The sequence below is a fragment of the Podarcis melisellensis genome (genome assembly GCF_964234715.1).
Source record: "Podarcis melisellensis genome assembly, chromosome: 7".
NCBI classification, from domain to species: domain Eukaryota; kingdom Metazoa; phylum Chordata; class Lepidosauria; order Squamata; family Lacertidae; genus Podarcis; species Podarcis melisellensis.
Window position 1 is genome coordinate 76,879,215 of NC_138539.1, and position 25,116 is coordinate 76,904,330.

Below are 25,116 nucleotides of genomic sequence, written 5' to 3' on the forward strand. Positions count from 1 at the left end.
CCAAAGAGCAGGTCGGGTAGCAGCGGCAGTGGCGTAGCGTGGGGGGTGCAGGGGGGTCGGCCGCACCGGGCGCAACTTGCACTCACAGCTCTCTGCCCCTACCTGGCTCGAGTGCTAAAATCCATGGGTTAGGGGGCGCAAATTACTTGCCTTGCCCCGGGTGCTGACAACCCACGCTACGTCACTGAGCAGCGGAAAGGCTGTGTGCAGCCTTCCCACTGCTCCCAGAGCTTGTCAGGGCTGTCGAGGGAAGCCCAGGTCCACCCCGTGCCCCAGGGACCACACATTTGCTCAGACATTTCCCCTAGATTTTAAGAGGAAAAAAGTGTGTCTTATGGGGCGAAAAATACGGTAATAATAGAAATGTTGCAACTGTACTTGAAATGTAGTCACATTAAGACACCTTGTTTTTCACTCTGAAAAGTGCCTTGCCCTCAATGTGGCAAATGTGGGGCATGTGATGGACTCTCCAACATGGTGCATTGCTCCAGTCGTTGAGTGGATATTCTACTGCAGATTGCCTTGTTATGAAGAATACGGGAGCAATCATTCTGTCCTTTCTGCCTGAAACGTAGCATTCTTATCTAAGCTGTATGGATGTTCTGGGATTGCTGGAGGAAATTACTTGTCAAAATAGTGCATTGTCTGTTTTCACCATTTAATAATCAGTTTCCCACAGTATGTCTAAAGAGTTAATGTCCCACAGGAATCTTTTTCAGGATGCTCAAACCTTCATCGCAGGTACAACAACCAGTTGCTGCTTTTTTCTGTTTTTTTAAGCATACTGTTGCAATTGTTCCATCAAATTATTTCATGTTAGCACCACCCGCCTTTTGCAATGTACCAAACACACAAAAAGAAAGGGGAAAAGTACCTGGTCTATCTCTTAAATAAGCCAGTACTTCAGTATCACATGAGGATCAAGCAAACTGGCTTATCTCCCAACAGCATAAAACACATAGCAAAGAAATAGAATACATCATTTAATATGTCTGTATACCAGCTACTAACAGCTACTTCCATTCTAGATGGAAGGAGGGAGCTCAAACAGTTCCAGTCATAGGCCATATAGGAATTTGCTAAGTTATATTATTAGAATTGGGAAGCCGTGCCTTGCATAAAGGCTGAGGATGCATATTGATGTGATTTTGCTACCCACTTTTGTTGGCAGGAGTGCAACTCTTCAAGAGCCAGTATTATGCTAAACTATGTGGGTGTGAGCAAGCTTATTTGTAGTTTAATGAACAACCCATCAACTGCATAGAACTCCTTAGGCTGTGGTTGACGCATAACATGGTTTAGCACATGGGTAGGCAAACTAAGGCCTGCAGGCCGGATCAGGCCCAATTGCCTTCTGGATCCGGCCTGCGGATGGTCTGGGAATCACTGTGTGGATGGCCAGCCGGCATGTTCTCCCTCCCTCCCTCCCTCCCTCCCTCCTCCTGGCTTCTCCCCGCCCTGCCTAGAGGAGGAAGGGGGCTGGGCTTTGTTGGTGCCAGCAACAGCAGTGCTCAAGCGGCCGCCATTTTAAGCAGCCCCTCTCCGGAGCCCTTTCGTGCGCCGTTCATTGTCCCTCCACCGCCGCCAGCCCCTGCCGCTCGCAAGACCCTGGAAATAATCTCCTTCAGCTCCTGCCTTCTGGAAGAAGGTACAGGGTTCTAAAGACTAGGACTAGCTGCCTGAGAAACAGTTTTTATCCAAATGTGATTTTTGTTTTAAACGCAGTGTAAGGTAGTCTCTGTGGTAGTCTCTAGCAATAATTAAATATTGTATTTAATTATGGGTTATCAGAGTTTTTAGGGGGTTAACCAGGCTGGGATAGCTGGGATAGCAGGCTTGTTGATTTTTGAATATCTGATGTAGATTTTTTCAATTTCGTTGTTCTGTATGGGACAATGACAATAAACATTATCGTATTGTAAGCAGCCACTGGGGCTCGTGGTGCTCCTGCATAATTATTATTTTTTCAAAATATAGTCTGGCCCCCTACAAGGTCTGAGGAATAGTGGACCGGCCCCCTGCTGAAAACGTTTGCTGACCTCTGTGCAGTATGAGTCTTGGCATTATGAATCCCCCCATCCCCTTTATTTGTGTAAAGAGGAGACCAAAAACATCCAACTTTAGAACTAACCATTGTTCCCTGTGATATCCAGACTCAGGGAACTGTGGTTTGTTTTGTAGCCAAAACAGATCAGGATCACATCATAGTTTGACACCCTGGTTTGTTAATTATGACAAGCCACTGTTTCCAGAGCTCACAATTCACAGGGGAAAGGGCTTAGTTCTAAGGTGGAAACAAAAGCTTTCAATCTCATCCTTATGTGTTTTAAGAACGAGAGGAGGCAGCGCATGGGGCCAAGGCGTGTGCACACTTGTTCCTATAACACTAAACCATGGCTTATGTCACAAACTGGCAGGACAATGGGGAGGAGGAAGAGCATCCTGGCTAGGATTGGAGCACACTGGGGCAATCTGGGGATTGAGAAGGAGAAGCTGGTGTAGGAAGTATTCATGGGGCGATGGAGGATGACGAGGGGATGGGGGTCAGCTCACAGGAACCAGAGCATCAGGACCCATCACCAAAGCCAGAGGTATCTTGTCTCCACAAACATGGCGGGCTCTGAGGCATAGGGAGCAGCGGGCAGGGCTCTCCAGGAGGCTAAGGCAGGCAAAGGCCCACATAATAAATAAATAAAAATAGGTAGTATCATTTCATTTTTAGGATGAATCATACAGGGGCAGAGGAATATGAGGGAAGCTATTGGTTTGTTTTTGTTTTGTAGCAGGAACCCCCCCCCCATCATCCAGTTTGTACAAACTTCACACACACACTCACACACTGAAACAAAGGACAATTATCAGATCCTCCCTCTGGGGGCAGGAAACTGCCAACTCCCCTTTGTCTCCTGGAAGTGACTCATGGGGAGGGGGAGAGAAGGGAACCAGCCATGTGACAGGACACTCAGGTTACCACCACCACCCCTCCCTCAACCCCTCCTTTCTGTAATGTATGCATGATGTTTCTGGGGGTGGGCTTGACTTACAGGATGGGAATTCCAAAAGTTTTTATAAGACCTTGCACACCATTTTTCTGTGTCTTTCCTCTCACCTGCAAGTGAGGGGAACACCCTGTCGCGACAGTCTTTCTTCAATAAAGACCAAGCCTACAGGCTGCTGATTTGCTTTAATTTACTCCGGTTGGTGTCTTTACTTTTTGTCCAAGGGAGCCCTCGGATTTTTCCGGTAACAGTTTTAATATATATTTTTGTGTCTCTAGGATGTGAATCGCTCTGTGATCTTCGGATGAAGGGCGGTATACAAATTTAATTAACAACAACAACAACAACTGCTCTCAAAGCGACTGCATCCATCTAACACCCATCCCTGAGCAGCCTTCCCCAGAAACATCTGAGCAGAACAGCTTTAAATTCCAAACGGTATAAGGGTGAGGAAATGCCTCTTGAGGGCAGTGTTGGACCAGGCAGAAGAGTCTCATTCCTTCCGGATGAGCTCAGTCCAATTTGAAAAACGAACTGATATATTTATAATTCAAAAAGGCTTGAGTAGCTATTGAGCACTGGTTTCTCTTGGCAGCTTCCACGCGGTGTTAATGTCATGCAGAATATGGGGGAAACCATGAAGCAAATTAGCAGTTTATGAGCTCCATTTCAGAGAAGCTTTCGCTTCTCCAGGCCCGTTCTTGTTTAACATGACTGCCATTAACGGCATGCCTTCTTTGTCAAGAGACATCAGGGAAGCAACAAAGGCAGGACCATCCCCTCGGCTCATCGATGATACTTAAGAGTTTGTGGCATCGCCTTAAAACAGTGCTCAAGACCTTTTACTCCTCAATTGGGCCAAGTACAATAATCTCCAGACAGATGTCTTCCATCTGATTCTGCCTTATACTTTCAGGTAGGTAGCTGTGTTGGTCTGACGCAGTTGAAATAAAAAAAAAAATTGTCCAGTAGCACCTCAGAGACCAACTAAGTTTGTTCTGGGTATGAGCTTTTGTGTGCATGGACTCAGATACTCTGAAACAGAAGTCACCAGACCCTTATATATAGTGGGAGGGTGGGGTAGGCTATTTCTCAGAAGGATAAATGAAAATAAATCTGACACCAGGAATCACAAGACAGAGAAACCAGGAGAACACTTCAGTCTCCCAGGACATTCAATACAAGATCTCAAAGCAGCTGTTTTATTACAAAAGAATTTCAGAAATAGACTTGAAAGAGAAGTTGCTGAATTACAACTTATTATTAAACTGAAAGAAGGGATGCGGGTGGTGCTGTGGGTTAAACCACAGAGCCTAGGACTTGCCGACCAGAAGGTCAGCAGTTTGAATCCCCGCGACAGGGTGAGCTCCCATTGCTCGGTCCCTGCTCCTGCCAACCTAGCAGTTCAAAAGCACGTCAAAGTGCAAGTAGATAAATAGGTACCGCTCCGGTGGGAAGGTAAACCGCATTTCTGTGTGCTGCTCTGGTTCGCCAGAAGCGGCTTAGTCATGCTGGCCACATGACCCGGAAGCTGTACGCCGGCTCCCTCAGCCTATAGAGCGAGATGAGTGCCGCAATCCCAGAGTCATCCGCTACTGGACCTAACGGTCAGGGGTCCCTTTACCTTTTTTTTTTTTTAAAAAAAAAAATATTTATTAAGGTTTTCAATATGGGTACATAGATAACACACAGTATAACATATATCATAACATATTTTCACAACTTCTTTGGACTCCCTCACGTCTCCCGCTCCCACTTTCATCCTTATAAATTTTTACCAGCAATTTGTCATCTTGTTTACATTCTTATGTCCCACAAACTTAATTTACAGTCTAATAATTCTCCGAAAGGTTTATGTTTTCTCAATCTCACTTGTCCTCCTAATTCTATCTAGTTTAGTGGTGCTCAATTGTTTATGATCTAGCATCCTGTTTACAGGGGTCCCTTTACCTTTACCTTTTTAAGCATGTTGTATACAAGTAGGTTCTATTCCTTTCCTGCAATGAACACAGGAAAGGCAGCAGTGAGTCAAATCCTGCCCCCCCCCATTGAAAGAACAGCAGAAAAGGGCTACTATTGCTACTAAATCAGGAACTGTGGTGTTGAATTGTGACATAGCGACAGATTGCTCTCCTGCTGGGATCTTCTCCCTCTAGTGGTTATTCTGCAAAGTCTCTGAAATTAAGAGTTTCTCCTGTAACACTGCTTTTTAAAAACACATAGGCTCTGTTGCCATTCTAGATGGACCTGAGAACCAGGCTTTTAAGAGGCACAATTTAGGGATCCCCAAATGTTTGCTAGGTAGCGTGAACTTGCCTTCAGAGACTCCGAAGCTTGCCTTGAAACACCGAGCTACTGTGTCGGATGTGTCAATGCTTGTTGTAACAGAAGGGCAAAGAGATGATTTTTGGAGGGAGAGGGCTTAGTTTTCCTCAGTGAGCTTGCACTGGGATTGACAGGTGCTGACAAATGCCTGATGTATCACTGCAGGCTGCAAAGCATAGACCTTCCCTGGAGCTGAAATTGTCTACGTTGTCATTGCCATCTACTGCAACCATTCTATCAGGCTAGAGGAGAGGGAGGCGGGTGGAACTGTGGTCTAAACCACTGAGCCTCTTGGGCTTGCTAATCAGAAAGTCAGCAGTTTGAATCCCCGTCATGGGGTAAGTTCCCATTGCTCTGTCCCAGGTCCTGCCAACCCAGCAGTTCGAAAACACACCAATGCAAGTAGATAAATAGGTACCGCTGTGACGGGAAGGTAAATGGCGTTTCTGTGCACTCTGTTGTGCCAGTGTCCCGTTGTGCCAGAAGTGGTTTAGTCATGCTGGTCACATAACTCAGAAATTGTCTGTGGACAAACACCGTCTCCCTCGGCCTGAAAGCAGAGATGAGCTCTGTACCCCATAGTTGAATTCGAGTGGTGTACAAAAGAGAGCCCTGGACATAAACCCACTTTCCTTCTTGGGACCCTGCAATGTACACTCTTTAAACTTTGTAGTTAAAGATGCTGCTAAGTATTGTCTGAAAGCAACTAGTTTCCCCCCACATTGGTTCAACAGATCTTTAACATGCCCAAGCAACAGCGCTTGAACTGAAGGAATTGCAAAGGAAAAGGCACACAAAGTGAGATTTTGATGTCCCTGAAATTAAAACTTTTAAGAAACTTAGATTTTAACATCACCATTCACAAGGCTATTCAAAACGATTGGTGCACTAAAACATTTTGTTATGTATTTGAGAAAGCTAATCAAACATTACAAATTGCATTACTTATTCTTGCAATTTAAAATAAATGCAGTGGTCTCAAGTTTTGTCCTTTTCATTCCCCCCCACAAGACACCTGTTTTTGAAAATTGAAATTAGCAAATGTTGGTGTGTGTGTTGGTGTGTGTGTGTGTGTGTGTTGGTGTGTGTGTGTGTGTGTGTGTGTGTGTGCAAGTAGCTAGCTTTTTCCAGGGCACAAAATAGCCTGGTACCGAAGACATGTAGAATGTTTACACTAGTGCTCATCTGGTTTTTAGCTTATTAGAATAATAGCATTGTGGAGTTTGAAGGACCACAAGGGTTATCTAGTCCAAACTCCTGCAAGTGCAGGAATCTTTTTGTCCAAGGAGGGCTCAAACCCACAATCCTGAGATTAAGAGTCTCATGCTTTACTGACAATTGTTGATCTTTTTATAAAAAAGGTTTTAAATTGTATTTTTTTAAACTTTTTCTAAATTAATGATTTTATTTTATCCTTTTTATATTAAACACATTTCTTATGGCATAATATATTAATAATAATTAATAATACGATAGATGGCTAGTATATATTTATTATGGCACAATATATCATCAGATGTAAGGTGCTCCTTAGCTGGACTATTAGACATCTCCACCTGATGCACAGTTTTGCCACTTGACAGGGAGAGATCTACCCTGGGGCAGTTAAGTTATCAGTCATAGGACCTGAAAATGTGGCCTGGAACACATCAGCAAATCCTCTGCACTGCACACGAATCCTAGTGCCTGTGGTGTGCGTTTGTGTGTTCGTTCTTCAGCAAATCAATGTGGACCCTCATCCTGCCAAAATGAAAAAAGTTAGGAGAGAAGGATTAAATTCCAGAGTCTTCTAATCTTCTTTTTCAATGCTGCTTTCTGTTTAGTCTGGTGACAGCGCTTTGAAGAATCTTGCATGTTATGATTTCCAAAGGAGGTATGCAAGTTCCCTGTCTCTTTCTTCCTACTCTGTGGCTCACACCTTCCTTCTGGGAAAAGTGAAGAACCCAATGAAGTGTGCATTGATTTAAAAAACAGGAGACTGAAACACACGCTTTTGATCCCAACAAATCAATGAAAAGTTTTACTCGGCTGGATTGTATTTCCAGTTCCAGGCCAGAAGGTACATGGAGAGCTGGGGGTGGGGGGTAGGTCGCTTTCAAAGCCTCTACCTGCAGCTTCCTAAGGGTTGGTCAGGACTTTGAAATCTCATTGATGTTGCTAAGCAAATTTGTAATGGGGTGGGCTGTAGTGGTGGCCAGAAGCAGCATGAAAATGTTGCACGCGCATAGCTGGAATTCTTGCAAATCTGTGGACGAAGCAATGGATGCACTTGGTATAAGTTGACAGAATATGCAGAACTTGCAGACTTCACAATACAGCATAAGAGAACAAGAAGAACATACGTTTAAAGAAGATTGGGTGACGTTTATTGAATATATATGGGAAATAATTGTGCACAGCTGAAAATGCTGGCAGCATTAAGATGAATTAAACAGTGTAAATAAGTTTTGATGGATGCAATAATGGACTACTGAATGGTACAGTTTTTGTAAAATATGCAGAGATTTAAGGTATGTAAAATGAACCATGGAAAGAGAAGAAGGGAAGTTCTTGACAGCCTAAGGATGTAAAATGAGTATTTGAAATAGTGAAAAAACAGAAAATTTAATAAAAATTATCTATCCAGCTATCTATCTATCTATCTATCTATCTATCTATCTATCTATCGATCATCTATCATCTATCTATATAGATATAGATATAGTATATCTGAAGGAGTGTCTCCACCCCCATTGTTCTGCCCGGACACCGAGGTCCAGCTCTGAGGGCCTTCTGGCGGTTCCCTCACTGCAAGAAGCCAAGTTACAGGGAACCAGGCAGAGGACCTTCTCGGTAGTGGCACCCACCCTGTGGAACTCCCCCCATCAGATGTCAAAGAGAACAACAACTACCAGACTTTTAGAAGACATCTGAAGGCAGCTCTGTTTAGGGAAGCTTTTAATGTTTGATGTATTACAGTATTTTAATATTTTTTTGGAAGCTGCCCAGAGTGGCTGGGGAAGCCCAGCCAGCTGGGCAGGGTATAAATAAATTATAATTATTATTATTATTTCTATCATCTATCTATCATCTATCTATCTATCTATCTATCTATCATCTATCTATCTATCTATCATCTATCTATCTATCTATCTATCTATCATCTATATCTATCTATCTATCATCTATCTATCTATCTATCTATCTATCATCTATCTATCATCTATCTATCTATCATCTATCTATCTATCATCTATCTATCTATCTATCTATATCTATCTATCTATCTATCTATCTATCTATCTATCTATCTATCTATCTATATCTATCTATCTATCTATCTATCTATCTATCATCTATCTATCTATATCTATCTATCATCTATCTATCTATCTATCTATCTATCTATCTATCTATCTATCTATCATCTATCTATCTATCTATCATCTATCTATATCTATCTATATCTATCTATCTATCTATCTATCATCTATCTATCTATCATCTATCTATTTATCTATCATCTATCTATCTATCTATCTATCTATCTATATCTATCTATCATCTATCTATCTATCATTTATCTATCTATCACCTATCTATCATCTATCTATCTATCTATCTATCTATCTATCTATCTATCATCTATCATCTATCCAATCTATCATCTATAGAACACATGGATACACTTGGTAGAACAGGCCATTTTCCAGGCTGTATGTTCTCTAGCAACCTGATGGGGAGAGAAAAAGCTCAGAGGGATAATAAGGGGTAATAAGAAATCGAGAAAGGTTGCATGTTTTTGTTGGGGTGTGTGTGTGCAAGCAGCGTTTAAAAAAGAAGGTTGCACTTGATAGACAGGCCTTTTTTGAGGATTCACTAGGAATGTTTCTGGAAGGGGCACCTCAGAGGCAGGCCAAAAAAAGCGGGTTGGGGGAGAAGCAAGAAAGAGCGGCAGCAGCAGCAGCAGCAGCCTTGCAAAGTGTCTGAGGATTCAAGGCTCACCATGGAAACAGCAGCGGCAGCAAACAGGCCCGGGTAGCTGGCGCTTCAGCCAAGTGGGCAGCGGCAGGAGGCGCTTTGCGCTCTCTCTCTCCAAGGCCGGAGATGGAGAAGGGGGAAGGGGGTCGCCAAGCGTCGGCCGCCGCCGCCACCGCCGCGAGCAAGTTGGGCTCCCAAGCGCAGCATCCCAGACCGACTCAGCCCATCGCGCCGATGGAGAACATCAAAGAGATGCAGGTGAGAATCTTCGCGCTGGTCCTTCCTTGCTCTCCGGGATGCTTTTGCTGCGCGAAGGAGATCCTTCCAGGGGGACCCTGGAGACGCAGGGGCGGGGAAGCTGCTTCTGCGCCCGGATCTCCTAGCCGAGTTTGTTCCGGGGTCTTTAACAAAGCATGCAAAAAGAGGGGATTTCTGGGGATACAGCTCCCTCCTCCCGGGTGGCAATCTGCAACTGTGGACGTGTAGGGTAGGGATTTCTTCTTGTTATTAGAACTGGGAAAGAGGTTTTTTTTTTAATTTTTATTTTTGCAGCTGCTTGACATTCCAGGGCGCCAGAAGCTGCACCCGCAGAAACTCCTTCTCCCCATACCTCTTCGGAGTTGGTGCTGTTTTGCTGCGCGAGAACAAACTTTGCCTCGCTACGAAATGTACTCACAAGGAAGGAGGTGGGGGGCGGGAGGCCGGGAACTTGGGAAACAACATGCAAAGAAAGAAACGGGCATTTGAGAAGGTGGTTGAAGAATATTGACTGCCTTCGGGCAATGTCGGGTGGGGAAGAGTCCCATATGCTGTATTGCACACAATCTGCCCAGAAACGTGTAAGGAGAAGCTCTGACCTGTTTTGAGCGCAAGAGCACCTTGAAATTTGATCACTCTATTTCCCTGAGGGTGATTACCTCTGCTGTGTGCCATATCTTTCCCAACTGCTTATAGGAACTTTGGGGAGTTTAGAGTTTAGTGTATTCATTTCTGTATCTAACCTTTCTTCTAGCTTAAAGGTAAAGGGAGCCCTGAGCATTAGGTCCAGTCGTGGCTGATTCTGGGGTTGCGGCACTCATCTCGCTTTATTGGCCGAGGGAGCCGGTGTGCAGCTTCCGGTTCATGTGGCCAGCATGACTAAGCCACCTCTGGCAAACCAGAGCAGCGCATGGAAATGCCGTTTATCTTCCCGCTGGAGCGGTACCTATTTATCTACTTGCACTGGTGTGCTTTTGAACTGCTAGGTTGGCAGGAGCAGGGACCGAGCAACGGGAGCCCACCCCGTCGCGGGGATTCAAACCGCCAACCTTCTGACTGGAAAGCCCAAGGCTCAGTGGTTTAACCCACAGCGCCACCCACTTCCTAGTTTCTAGTTTAGGGTTTCCCAAACTTATGTCTCCAGCTGTTTTTGGACATCGCCCCTGACCCCTGGTCATGCTAGCTAGGGATTATGAGAGTTATAGTCCCAAAAAGGAGCTGGCGACCCAAGTTTGGGAAACCCTGTTAGCTCAAGACAGCAGCCCTTACTCTCTCCCTCCACCCCACTTCTTATTTTTATTTTTAAGCATCACAATAATCTTTTGAGTTAGGTCAAGCTGAGAATGAGTGAGTGACTAGATCAAGGGCCCCAGATTGCCTCAAGACTGCCAAGTATTTTGTGGAAAGGCCTGAAGCCCATGCCAGAAGTTTAGATTTGTGCAGCTAACAGTTATGGAATAAAGTGCTTTGTTGCCCTAGTGCAAGTTAAAACTAGTATCACACACACAACATGGACTTTTTGCAGTTAGGAAAGTAAAGGGGAAATGTACTGAAAAGTGTGGAATGAACAAATTATTTGTGGAAGGATGTGTAAACACCCTGCAATTTAAACAGGATGAATGCACATTGTTATATGATTACCCCACAAACAAAATAAATGCTGAGTGAAGACCAGATGTAGTCTAACCACTGCATAAGCTTGGTGCAAACAAATCAGGATTAATGCTCAGTAAGTTGGTCATCTGAAGGAACTCCCATTGATTGCTGCTGTGGCTCAGTGGTAAGGCAACTGTTCTGTGGTGTTTGCCTTGTGGGTTTCAATCCCTAAAGGATCTCTTCTTTGCCAATTGGATAGCTCAGTTGTTCAGAGCATGAAGCTGATAATGCGAAGGTTGCAGGTTCAATTTCCGTATGGACAGCTGCATATTCCTGCATTGCAGGGGGTTAGACTAGATGATCCTCAGGGTTCCCTTCCAACTCTACAATTCTCTGATTCTGTGAATCTGGCACTCTCCAACCCTGTTCCAATAACCTGACCACTCTACTGGCTCTAATTTTTAAACAGTGCTTGGTTTTTAAAATGAGAGGCGCTATCTCTTAAACTTGCTTGCAAATAATACTTTGGGATTTGAAAGCCCCCTCCCACAAATCCATTTGATAGAGGTTGTCTGTGGCTACTTAAAAGCAGAAGAAGAACCATTTTTTTTAAAAAAACACACAGATTTCTATAGTTGAGCTGTGTACTATCCCTAGTCTTCTTCTTCTTTGGCGATCACTTGTAGCCGAGTAAGATTATCTTCTCTAAACACGGTTTTAACAATGAGTCCGTAAGTGACTGTCAAGGCCAATTCTGGATCAACACATCCTTCCACAGTGGGGACATAGGTTCCCGGGCGGGATTTGATCACGGTGTGGATTTGCCAAGCGTGCCTTCCTTGTTCTCCCTTGCGTTCTGAGTTTGAGTGTCTTCAAAGCCCATGACACCTTTGGTAAAGGCTGTTCTCCAACTATCCCTAGTACATCATTCTGGATATTGGGACAGAGCTGGTGGTTTCCAATCTCCTTTGCCAATTTTCTGGCTAGCAACCCTTTTCTGCCAATGGGACTGCTAGATGTTGCCAAATACCTCTGAATATGTGTGCACATTATTTACTTTCGAGAACAGCTTCTTGCTCATTTAAGAGCCCGCTTTCTTTGGCCCTGACCCAGCTATTGTAAGGACGATGTAATTTGGATGTGGACTGCTTGGTTAAAAGGGATCAAGCAGACACAATAGTTACCGTAGATGATGAATCCAGAGCTTCTAATGTTAGAAGATCTGGGCATGCAGATGGTAAACTGTGGCATGCTCTTTCTCCCTCTGTCTCTCCCTCCCTCTCCCTCCCTCCCCCTCTCACATGCTTATGTGCCAGAGTTGTGAAAAGGGGATGCTGCTATTGTGTGGCGGCTGGAGTGTTGGATTCTTGGTGATGAAACTTGCTGGGTGCAAAGCCAGCTCGTATCCGTTAGCCCAGGGGTAGGCAACCAAAGGCCTGTGGGCTGGATAAGGCCCAATCGCCTTCTCAATCCGGTCCGCGAATAAGTGTGCTTTTACATGAGTAGAATGTGTCCATTTATTTAAAATGCATTTCTGGGTTATTTGTGGGGCCTGCCTGGTGTTTCTACATGAGTAGAATGTGTGCTTTTTTATTTAAAATGCATCTCTGGGTTATTTGTGGGGCATAGGAATTCGTTCATTCCTCCCCCCCCCAAAAAAATATAGTCTGGCCCACCACATGGTCTGAGGGACGGTAGACCAGCCCATGGCTGAAAAAGGTTGCTGACCCCTGCGTTAAACCAAGCTATCGGAGAAAATTATTGCCGAGTTCTCTGGAGGAAGTGCAGGCAGGTTAACAAGTCTGGTTAATAGTTGACAAAGCAAAATGATCTTTGAGCCTCGGGCCTCTCTTGCACTGTTTATGCAAAGATTCAGCCACCTGTAATGTGAAGGAGCATTTTGGCCAAATAAGTTTTACACCCACACAAGTGGCATATGCAACAAAATGTTTGAGTGCTTCTGTTTAGCGTTTTAGGCTGCACATACCTGGATAATGTCCCATTACAATCAATAGCGCTTACCTCAGAGGAGACATGTATTTGTTGTTGTTGTTTAGTCGTTTAGTCGTGTCCGACTCTTCGTGACCCCGTGGACCAGAGCACGCCAGGCACTCCTGCCTTCCACTGCCTCCCGCAGTTTGGTCAAACTCATGCTGGTAGCTTTGAGAACACTGTCCAACCATCTCATCCTCTGTTGTCCCCTTCTCCTTCTGCCCTCCATCTTTCCCAACATCAGGGTCTTTTCCAGGGAGTCTTCTCTTCTCATGAGGTTTCCAAAGTATTGGAGCCTCAGCTTCACGATCTGTCCTTCCAGTGAGCACTCAGAGCTGATTTCCTTCAGAATGGATAGGTTTGATCTTCTTGCAGTCCATAGTCTCCTCCAGCACCATAATTCAAAAGCATCAATTCTTCGGCGATCAGCCTTTTTTATGGTCCAGATCTCACTTCCATACATCACTACTGGGAAAACCATAGCTTTTGCTATACAGACCTTTGTTGGCAAGGTGATGTCTCTGCTTTTTAAGATGCTGTCTAGGTTTGTCATTGCTTTTCTCCCAAGAAGCAGGAGTCTTTTAATTTCATGGCTGCTGTCACCATCTGCAGTGATCATGGAGCCCAAGAAAGTAAAATCTCTCACTGCCTCCATTTCTTCCCCTTCTATTTGCCAGGAGGTTATGGGACCAGTGGCCATGTATAGGACTGCACTATCAACTAGCAATGTCCCCTCATACAACTTTGTGCCCACTTCCCCATCTGATTTTCTACTCCCACCTCATCAATACTCTGTGGGCACTGAGCACATACAGTTTTCTCTGTGTTTTGTTTTCTTTTTTTGGGGGGGGGGCTGCTTCCCTCATTAGGGATTTTCCCTTTCCAATTTTAGTTTATTTCCAGCAACATTGAGGTTTCCTTACACCTACTGCTACCTCTTCTGTCACAGGCCTCAGTGCTACAATTGCAATACGATGCAGATGAAACAATAGGGTCATTGAGGAGAAGGAGGAATTTAAACTTAAGTGTACAAATGTTGAGTGTGGAAATAAGTTAAGGAAGCCTTGTCTGAGCTGTAAGGAATTAATATGTGTTTTGGTTGGTCATATACTCCAAGGATAAGGGACTGCTCCACCCTAAGATTTGATCCTCAAACTTGAGCATAGGATGGGCAGTACAGATAGCAAAACCAGAAAAAATGGGTGACTCAAAAGCAGGTCTCTGTGCTGCAGTGGTAGTGCGTTGCATCGACAATACAGGCTAAAAGTGAGGTGGCTTTTTGTGGTTTCTGGGGTCAAAGTGTCAGTTTGCATTTCTTAGTATAGAAAGTATTGATCTGATGTGTAGAGATCTTTCCTGTTCTAATTAATTCAAGAGGGCTCTGGAAGCTTCTCTGTGTGAAAGAAACTTGATGTTGTTTGGGTTATTCCTTCAGAGAAGCTGAGTACAGCTGGTTTAAACTGGTTCTCTTATCTCTTTCTGTGAAGGTCATGCTGATTATAAAAGTAGGGCCAGAAGGAGCTTTCTCTTTCTAACTCTTTTCCTTCTGGTGTGGCATTCTATACATAATATGCTATAGTGTTAAGGTTTAGACTTACTGTAAGTTACTGTAAGTTTAAGTCTGCCGCAACTGGATTTCTTATGGACAGTGCCAATCCTGAATGTATTAGATTTGTGACCATTATGCTCATTTGCCTTCAGTAGCGGTAAAGCTCTGCTGGATGAAATATTAATTGCCTCTGGTCTTTTTTGGGGGAATCATGCTTATTATATATTGGAATCTAGTCTGGATCAATATTGAGTAGATTTCCATGACACAAAGTCCTATAATTCCAAAAGGAAGAGAGTAAAATTGCACTTATGGTGGTTTGAAGATTATGGGAGTGTCACATGACTTGGGATGCTGAAGTGTTGGCATCTAGTTGGCTACTGTGAGAAGAGGATGTTGCCGAACTACAACCCCCATCATCTTTGGCCATTGGCCATGCCTGCAGGGGCTGATGGGAGTTGTAGTTCAGCATTATATTTAGTCCTTGCTGTAGTTTGGAATGAGAACCAAGACCTCACTGAGGTGTTTTCTTGGCTCCTATGCAATTGACTATGGGAGCAGGATAGTCATTAGGTGAGATTGGTTATGAACCTACCACCTTCTAAGGGCTCAGACTGGGTCAGCAATTTGCTAATTATTCTAGCTGAAGGTTTCCTGTCCTTGGTCACTGAAACAAAACAAGACGCTTTGGCAAACCTTTTTTGAGTTGCTGCTATAATGTAAGTCACAGGAGCCACATGTCCATTCTGCTGGAGAGAGAGGCTTGGAAGAGAGATCTCTACCTCTCGCATTGCAGGCTTAAACACAAGGGTGATTGCAGCAAGCACATTAAAACTTGATTAGATTCGCATCTGCCCTCATCCACCTTTAAACAAAAGTTTGCCATGAAATACTTAGGCTAGAATAAATCACAGCTGCTTTGCTTTTTAAATAAGTGAGGCTTTTTTTAATTTTAACTCAGGGCTTCCAGAAGTTTTATCAAACAATCTCCATCCCTTGGCAGTAAAACAAAGTAGAAGAAGAAAGGTTCCAAACAGGTTAAAAAATAAGTGCTTAATTTCCTTACAAAAAGGATTGTGCAATCTTTCGGTTAGCAAAGGTGCAGGCTATAAAATCTCATTTTGTAGAGGTTCATTTCACTTACAGGGAGCCACGGCTGCATGGCTCCTTTGCTTGTTCCAGGAAACACACAGAGAAAGAGACTAAGAAGGTCTGGGGATCAGAGGATGCTGAGAGCCTGCTAAGCCGCACCCACTCTAGTAATTTCAGCTCAGGGCTCATTAACCCTTTCATGCACGCAAGTGTGATTCAGTACCTGTATATTACAACACACTCACCATGGGGAAGACGTTGGTTCAAAGCACTGCATTATCTTGTCTGAGTTGCAAAAGATGCCCAGGGGTTTCTCACAGGGGAGTGATTCCATGGTGGTCAAAAGGTACCTGAACTGGGTCTAAGGAGTTAAAAACAAATGCTTTAAGGAAAATGGGTTTTGAGGAGAGATCTGAAGGACAAAAAAGGTGCCAGTCAGGCCACTGAGCTGCCTTGCAATGCATTAAGTTAAAGTGGATCCTCAGGTAATGTTACCTTTGGGTAACATAACTTTTGGGTTGCAAACGTGGCAAACCCGGAAGTGTATACTTCCGGGTTTCACCGTGCACGCATGTGCAGAAACGCTCTATTGCGCCGTGTGTGTGTGCAGAAGTGGCACCTCTAGATTTGGAGGGTCCACTGTATTTTCTTTCTTCCCTGAGCAAGTTCTACTGCACTTAACGAGTGAGCCCAGAAATAGTCTCCCAAGAAATCCAACTCTCTCCCCCCCCCCAGTTTGTTGAGCACTTCTTCATACAAGACCACCTGCCCTCTTAAATTTAGAGTTGCATCTGGCAATATGGCCATGAAACTCTAGTTGTCGACAGCCTCTAATTAAAAGCCACCCTTGTTAAGCTAATGTCAGTCAATTGCTCATAAAAAAAGAATGCAGAGTGCAAATCAATTTCATTATCAGGTCTGCCGGTGGCAACGTGCATTATCCACTACTGTAAACCAGGGTGCAAGGGACGCGGGTGGCGCTGTGGGTTAAACCACAGAGCCTAGGGCTTGCCGATCAGAAGGTTAGCTGTTTGAATCCCCATGACAGGGTGAGCTCCCGTTGCTCTGTCCCAGCTCCTGCCAACCTAGCAGTTCGAAAGCAAGTCAAAGTGCAAATAGATAAATAGGTACTGCTCCAGTGGGAAGGTAAACGGCGTTTTCATGTGCTGTTCTGGTTCGTCAGAAGCGGCTTAGTCATGCTGGCCACATGACCCGGAAGCTGTACGCCGGCTCCCTCGGCCAATAAAGCGAGATGAGCGCCGCAACCCCAGAGTCGGCCACGACTGGACCAGGGTACATGTATTATTATCTGTTACTGGCATTCACTTTCATGTCACTGAGGTCTGTTGAGCTCTGAAGTACCCCCTGTTTCCCTGGCTAACTGTGATCTCGTTTCAGTGTGCTAGCTTCCAGCCTGTAAAAGTCTATCCTGTATTTGACCTATTCCACATTATTTCCAGGTGCCGGTGGAGAAACATTTGTTAAATAGTGGAAGGCTGGATAGCTCAGTTTGTTAGAGCGTAGTGCTGATAACTCCAAGGTTGCAGGTTCAATCCTCGTACAGGACAGCTGCAGATTCCTGCATTGTGGGGGTTGGATTAGATGATCCACAGGGTACCTTCCAACTCTACAATTCTATGAAATATAAGGCCACTGGTAAAAGTAGGAGTGGAATGGGGAGGACCTCTTGCAGATACTGTCGATCCTGTGGCTTCACTTTTTTCCTCCTTGAAACTGCATTTCTTCTTTTTAAAATATGGGAGCTTTTTATTTTTGAGAAAGCTCAGATCAGCTCCAGTACAAACCACGGATGAAACAGCTATGAATCTGTGCCTGGGCTCAGCCCAGAAACTGATATTCAGTCCCATGGCTGAACCTTGGAACATATGAAATAATTAATGATACAGTCATTCTGTATCAGTTGCACTGGTTGCCTGACTGCTTGTGAGCTCAATTTAAAAGGCCAACGTTGGCCTTTTAAAGCCCCAGATAGTTTGCAAGGAGCTTGTCTGAAGTGCCACTTGCCTCCATGTGAACCTGCCTGGGGCTTATGATCCACTGCAGAGGGCTTGCTAGCAAGCCACCAGCAGGCACAATCAGATTGGCAGGCACGAGAGACAGGGCCTTTTCAGTGATGGCACCATTGATGTGGATCTGCCAGCCATAGACTCATAGAGTTGGAGGGAGGCACATTTGTCTCCTTGTTTTCTTTTAGGTGGGCCTTCCAGACCCCTCAAGTGTCCCTATTTTCCAGGGACAGTTCCAAATTTACAGAAGCCATCCTGGTTTATGATTTGATCCTGGAATGTCTCGCTTTTTCTTAGGATGTCCCTATCTTCATCGGAGAGATGTTGGAGGGTATGGTAGGATGTCCCTATTTTCATCAGAGAAACGTTGGAGGGTGTGGAATAGGATTTTCCTATTTTCATCGGAGTAACCCAGTATCGCCTGAGCTCTGCGATTGCAGCTTTCTCCCGATTGCAGTGCAGAGTGTTTGAGGACCGGGACACTCACAGGGAAATCAGTATGCTTGTTTACAAAGCTATTGTGCTACCAACCTTACTGTATGCTTGTGAAACATGGACAACTTATAAACATCATCTCCAATTCCTCAAAAGTTTCCATCAACAGTGTCTCTGAAAAATGTTACACATCACTTGGGAAGACAGGCAACTAATGCCAGTGTACTGGAAGAAGCAAAGATCACCATTGTCAAAGCGATGACTTCAACATCAACTTCGTTGGACTGGTCATGTTGTGTGGATGCCTGATGATCATTTTCCAAAGCAACTACTCTATTCCAAACTTAAAAATGGAAAGCTTAATGCTGGTGTCAACAAAAGAGGTTTAAAGACTCTCCCAAGGCAAATCTTTAAAAATGTAGCATAAATACAGACAACTGGGAAACACTGGCCTGTGAGTGCTCCATTTGGAGAACAGTCTTTACTAAAGGTTTCTTGGGTTTTGAAGATACTCAAATTCAAGACGAAAGGGAAAAACATGTTAAGAGGAAGGCACATTTGGCAAACCCTCACCTTGATGCGGGTGGCACTGTGCGTTAAACCACAGAGCCTAAGAGTTGCTGATCAGAAGGTCGGCGGTTCAAATCCCTGCGATGGGGTGAGCTCCTGTTGCTCAGTCCCTGCTCCTGCCAACCTAGCAGTTCAAAAGCACGTCAAAGTGCAAGTAGATAAATAGGTACCACTCCAGCGGGAAGGTAAACGGCGTTTCCATGTGCTGCTCTGTTTTGCCAGAAGCGGCTTATTCATGCTGGCCACATGACCCGGAAGCTGTACGCCAGCTCCCTCGGCCAATAAAGCGAGATGAGCGCCGCAACCCCAGAGTCAGTCACGACTGGACCTAATGGTCAGGGGTCCCTTTACCTTTACCACCTTGATCAACTCCTGCCCAGAAACCTATGCCCCCACTGTGGAAGGACGTGTGGATGCAGAATGAATGAATGAATCTTTATTTGCATCAGTCATTGGCCATAGCAATAAAAAAAAATATGATGCATAAAGAATAGAAATACAGATAAAAAGTCAATTATATAAAATACATTTTAGGGTTTTGGATCCAGAATTAGCCTCCACAGTCACTTACGGACTCACTGTTAAGACCATGTTCATGGAAGGTAATCTTACTTGGCTACGAGTGATTGCCAAAGAAGAAAAAGAAGAATGGCTTTCAAGGCATTAAATTTCAATTTGCCTTTAGTTAAGGAAGGTAGGCTGGATGTTTAAGCCCTTGCACAGGGCTTCTGCTGACAGGACTTATTAGCTGAATCCCACCCTAAAGAAATAATCAATAAGTACTCTTAAATCCTGTCACAAATGTTATCAGAGGTCCACACCCATCATGTCCACAATCCTTGAATCTTGCCCATTGTTGAAATCTCCCATGACATCCTTGCAACTGAACATATATAAGTTCAATTAGAGAGAGAGAAGGAGGCCACAATTTTTATTACTCAGCAAGCATATGGCCCTCAGTGCAATTCTTCTGCTCGGAATCATATAAGAGTTGAGAGACGATGCTGAAAACCAGCAGGAACATAAACTGGAGTCAAAGTCAGGGAAGGATTAATAGTAGTAGACCCAGGACATTTGGGTTTGAACCCACACTCAGCCACAAAGCTTACTAGGTGACGTCGAGCCAGCCACCAATTCTTGGTCTAACCTACCTCACAGAGTTTTTGTGAGGGTGGGGGTGGGAGATAGCTCTGAGCTCCTTGAGACAAGAGTGTGATGAATCTAGATATCTAGATCAATTAATTAACCAGAGAGTGTGACTTGATTTCCAGTCTTAAAGAAGAAGAATCCATATGCTCTCCCAGTTATAATGAGGGAGAGATTCTAAACTGGGCATAAAATGGGAGTTTGATGCATCTTGTCCCTAGAGAAAGATCAGGACTACCATGGTATGATGTTGTTTACACCCAGCCTGCTATTTCAACTTACCTATTCTATATGCCCAGGCGCAAAAATTCTGAATGTTTCACCACATATCTGGGCGCAAGGATTTTTTCTTGTGTTGGCACAGTCTTGTTGACTTTCATGGAAAGCTTAAGCTGTAATCTTCATGTCACAAAGGAATATTAAATCATTTTCTTAAACTGTGTTTGAATTGTTTCTTTATACTGCAGCTTACATAATACAATGTATTTGCCACTGGGGGGCACCACAGTATTGCTTTTCTGCATTTTGCAGGGCAAGAGAAACTCACCCCTTTTCAAGTGCCTTCTCATAGCTTTGTAGGTGGCATCCTGCTGGCTGTGTGTTTTAAAGCGAAAGCTGGTTTTAGCTGCAATGAGCTGTTCGTCCTGGCACAATATTATCACAGCACTGCACAGCATGAACCAATTTAATTTTATATCCAAACTTAAGGGCTATTGGCTCTGTCTTTTCCGTGTTTGCAAAAGTAGTCTCTGAACACAGGAAACGTAGAATTCGTCCCCCCAAAATGCATCAAGGCCATTCGCTTCTCTGACACTGATCAGTTAAGCTGGCTTGATGGCACATAACATTGATAAACCTTACAACAGCTCAGGGAACAAACCTGTCAATGTTTCATGTCCATCTCCCGTGAGGATAGAGAGTTGTCAGTTTGACTGGTATTTAAACTTCACACAGTCACTAGGAATGGGAATAGCTTTGTGAGGCAGGCTGAAGTCCCAGGATGTGGGGATATTTGCATTTGCATTTTGTATTTTTATGCTGTGAACCACCCTGAGATACAAATTAACTAACTGACTAACTAACTAACTAACTAACTAACTAACTAACTAACGGGTCAGGGAGGCATCTGGCCAGAGATGAGATGATGCAGGGTAAGCAACAGACTGAGAAACGAGAATCTGAGGGAAGAATCCATCTTGAGAAAAGGAATTATTATTATTATTATTATTATTATTATTATTATTATTATTATTATTATTATTATTTATACCCCACCCATCTGGCTGGGTTTCCCCAGCCACTCTGAGCGGCTTTCAATAGAATATTAAAATACATTAATCTATTAAACATTAAAAGCTTCCCTAAACAGGGCTGCCTTCAGATGTCTTCTAAAAGTCTGGTAGTTGTTGTTCTCTTTGACATCTGGTGGGAGGGCGTTCCACAGGGCAGGTGCCACTACTGAGAAGGCCCTCTGCCTGGTTCTCCGTAACTTGGCTTCTCACAGTGAGGGAACCGCCAGAAGGCCCTCGGCACTGGACCTCAGTGTCTGGGCAGAATGATGGGGGTGGAGATGCTCCTTCAGGTATACTGGGCTGAGGCCATTTAGGGCTTTAAAGGTCAGCACCAACACTTTGAATTGTCCTCGAAGTGGAGATAGCCCTCCCTAGAGATTCCATGTATTGAACAAGGGACTTACTTTAGGCAAAGCAGAGACTCTACGACTGAGCAACGCCCCTAAAAAAAGAAAGACTGAACTATTCCTTGGTTAAAAACAACTATCTACCACATTTCACCATATTAGATTTCAGGGCAGTGCAGATGGCCAGAGATCGTAGTAATGCTCATGGAGCTCTGAGTCAGAGACTGGGCTTCTGTTTGTGGCTGTATTAATTAAATCCAGTGTAAGGTCTGACATCTTTTGACAGCCATTCACCTGTCTTGCCTCACAGAGCATAAGAAAGAAAGAAAGAAAGAAAGAAAGAAAGAAAGAAAGAAAGAAAGAAAGAAAGAGAGAGAGAGAAGGGAAAGTGTTTGCCCAAGATCCATAGAGCAAACAAGACCAAAGATGAAGTGTGGTTAGAAAAGAGAGGACTGGAACAGGGACAGCTAAGATTGCTATGCAAATTTGGTGGTGTAGTTTCAGAAGTCAACACTACCATAACAACACCACACCTACGTTGGGCTTGTCTCAGCAGCTCAAACTCCTGAGTTCTAGAGCTCCTGCTGGCTTTTCTGGGTGGGCCAGGCTCTGTGAACATTGGCCACATTCAGGAATGTAAACCAATTTTCAAGGCACCTAATCTTAGCCAGAGATCCTCGTGCCCCAAAAGTTTCGACTAAGGGACTTGGAGCAACAAAGCAAATGTTGGCTTCCGATTAACTGTTAGTGAACTTTAGCTAGCAAAATGTTCAGAAGTGGGAAGAGACAACTTTGGAAACAAAGCATCAGCAGAGTTTTGAAGGTAAGCACCAGAGACCCTCGCTGTTTTGCAGATGGGAATTGCATACCAGCCGATTCTGGTTGTGCAATGCAAGTGGATTCGGTGCTCTTGGGCAACAAACCTACTTCCCTCCCTGAATCCTTTGCAGTAAGGAAAGTGAGGGGGGAATGTGCTGAAAAGTACAGTAGAGTAAATGGGGATGAATGCTGAATAATCAGCATTTAATTGGATGATTGATTGACGTATAGTGGTGGAGAAGAATGATTTGATTTTCTTTTGCTTCATTGTGACTCAGGTTTTGTTTTTTAAAAAGGTGAAATTTATACTTTTAAGCTCATTTTCATTTTTAATTATTTTGCTTCCTGATCTTTAGAGAATGCTTGGATTTTACTATGGATTTTCCTAGCATTTTTTTTTTTTTGCAGCTGATTTTTATGTGGCCATGTTTATTTTGATGCTCTATTTAGTTAAGTTTTATAGAACGTAGAAATTCTCTCTTTTTTAGTTTTGGTATTTGCTATTTATTTAAGGTATTTAAGACCTATGCTGTAAACCACTTAAGAGTTTTCTTTAACTACAAGCGATATATAAATGGTCCAAATAAAAATAATAATTGAAGAAAACATGCGCTAAATCAGAGTCAATATGCAGAAAACCCAGTTGGTGTTTGCTCCAATTCAGCAGTAAAGATTGGGTTTTCCTGGGGGAAAGCACAGGTCTGGATGAGCTGCAAGTGGAAGTATGGGCATGTGATTTTCTCCCCTATTCTTCAAAAAACAGTAGCTGGGGTGGGGGATGGGCATCGCAAAAGGTAGGGATGCTCTTTTGGGCCTCTTAGTCCTAAATCTCCCCTTCTACATCCAGAATCCAAAAGGATACCCTTCCACACCCCAAAACAACCATTTTATTGATTCAAAACGATAAAGATGATAAATGATTGCACACACAGAGAAAGCACAGGATTGCTTAGAACCTTCTTGTTATAACATGAGGTAAAAAGTTCCTGGAGAACAGATAAATGGTTGTTTTCTTGCGTGAAGCTTCTTCTCTTTCTCTTATTTATTTTTTAAAATCCTTTTCTTGGAGAAGAGTGACAGATCATTATTAGTGCATAATTTTTTATTATTACCTCATGAATTAAACTTCCCCCCATTATGGGCTCTGATGATTTATGTATTTTGAATGGGAAAAATTCCCGCCGTAAAGACCGCCGTGTCTTCTAGAAGGTCTTTAGATATGGAATGACGGCTTGTTTTCAGACACTTAACGTAGATGATGGAGTGAGCTGTGTATATTGGAATCCTTATAATACCGTATCTTGTGATTCATGAGCTGATATTGCAGTCTTATTTATTTCATGATGGATTGCTTTTTGTCTCAGTACCTTCATTGGCGAGTTGCAGCCCCCCCTTCCTTTTGTTATAAGTGAAATAGGTCTATTAGCCATGGTAACTAAATGCAAACCCAAAAAACTACAGAGAATTTTGTTGTTTTCATGTTGCTGATTGTGGGCTTTGACAGGATTCCTGCCAGCCACTGAGGGGAACTGTATGTTAGTTCTTAAATGTGATATCCTTTCTCATGTTTTTCTGAATGCAAAGACACCCCCCTGCGTCACCCCTATTGGCTTTCTGAAGCTTGGACCACGACTGAAAACGATAGCCTGAGACTAGAGACTGGCACACCCCCTTTGTAATGTTTTGTTTGTGGCAGCTTGGGTAACCTGTTGCTTAGCAGCTCTGGCAGCTGCTGCTGCTATTGTCAAACGATCGAAGGCAATTTGCTGCCCGGGTGAAATGAGATCTCTCCATCTTTCAGGTTGCTTTTATCAAATGATTGGCTTTTGTTTTCCAACCTCATGGCGAGGACCTTTTCAGGAAGTCAAATGATGCATGGCTCATTTGGGCGACAATCGAAAGCCCGCTTAGATCTCATTTTGAGAAGCAGGCGTTTTGGAATCGGTTGGAAATAAACGAAGAAATCATTCTGTCCGCTCAGCTGTCAGGAAAACAGTGCCTAACCAATCCCTTCCTGTGGGTACGTGGCAAAGCCTATGTGGCCCTCCAGATGTATAGAATCGTAGGGTTGCAGGAATACAAATACAGGAATCCTACCCACAGCTGTCCCTGGGTGGGCTCGAACCACCAACCTTCCGGTTAACAGCCGGACACACTGATTCATTGCACCATGAGGTAGTTGGACTACAACTCACATCACCTCTGACCATTGGCCATACTGGCTGGGGCTGATGAAATTTGCAGAGGCGGAGCTAGCTGCTCAAGCACCTGGTGCGGCGCACATGCTGTGTACCCAGGGGTGGGGCTAGCCTCCTGCAGGGGCATGACTAGCCACCATGGGGGCGGGGCTAGCTGCCGTAGGGGGTGCCGCCCATGTTGAGCGTCCCAGGGGGCTGCTGCCCACAGTGAGCGTCAAGCATCCCATGGGTGTGCTGCCTGTAGTGAGTGTCCCGGGGGCGGCAGCACGGCAATGTCACCCCCCTCAGGGATGAAACCCGGGGCGGACAACCCCCTTCCTCCGCCACTGGGGATTTGGAGTCCATCTGCATTCCTAACTCCCTTGACAGCTTCAGAGCCCAATTCTATACATGATGTGATGATGATGATGATGATTAATTGAGTTTATATACCGATCTATACTCAGAGGTCTCAGGGCGGTTCACAGAAAAGATCACAACATCAGAATAAAAACAACAACCCAATAACACC

At 44.1% G+C, this 25,116-nt stretch overlaps 1 protein-coding gene across 1 annotated transcript in view; it reads left to right on the forward strand.

Annotated features, from left to right (window-relative positions):
• Positions 1-9,410: 9,410 nt before the first annotated feature.
• DNAH5 (dynein axonemal heavy chain 5) overlaps positions 9,411-25,116 on the forward strand; it is a gene marked incomplete at its 5' end in the record, with an annotated part of 169,661 nt that continues 153,955 nt past the window's right edge. The window contains one exon of the mRNA XM_081919101.1: positions 9,411-9,542. Within this exon, the coding sequence (XP_081775227.1) occupies positions 9,411-9,542 (132 nt within the window). The remainder of the gene's footprint in view (positions 9,543-25,116) is intronic.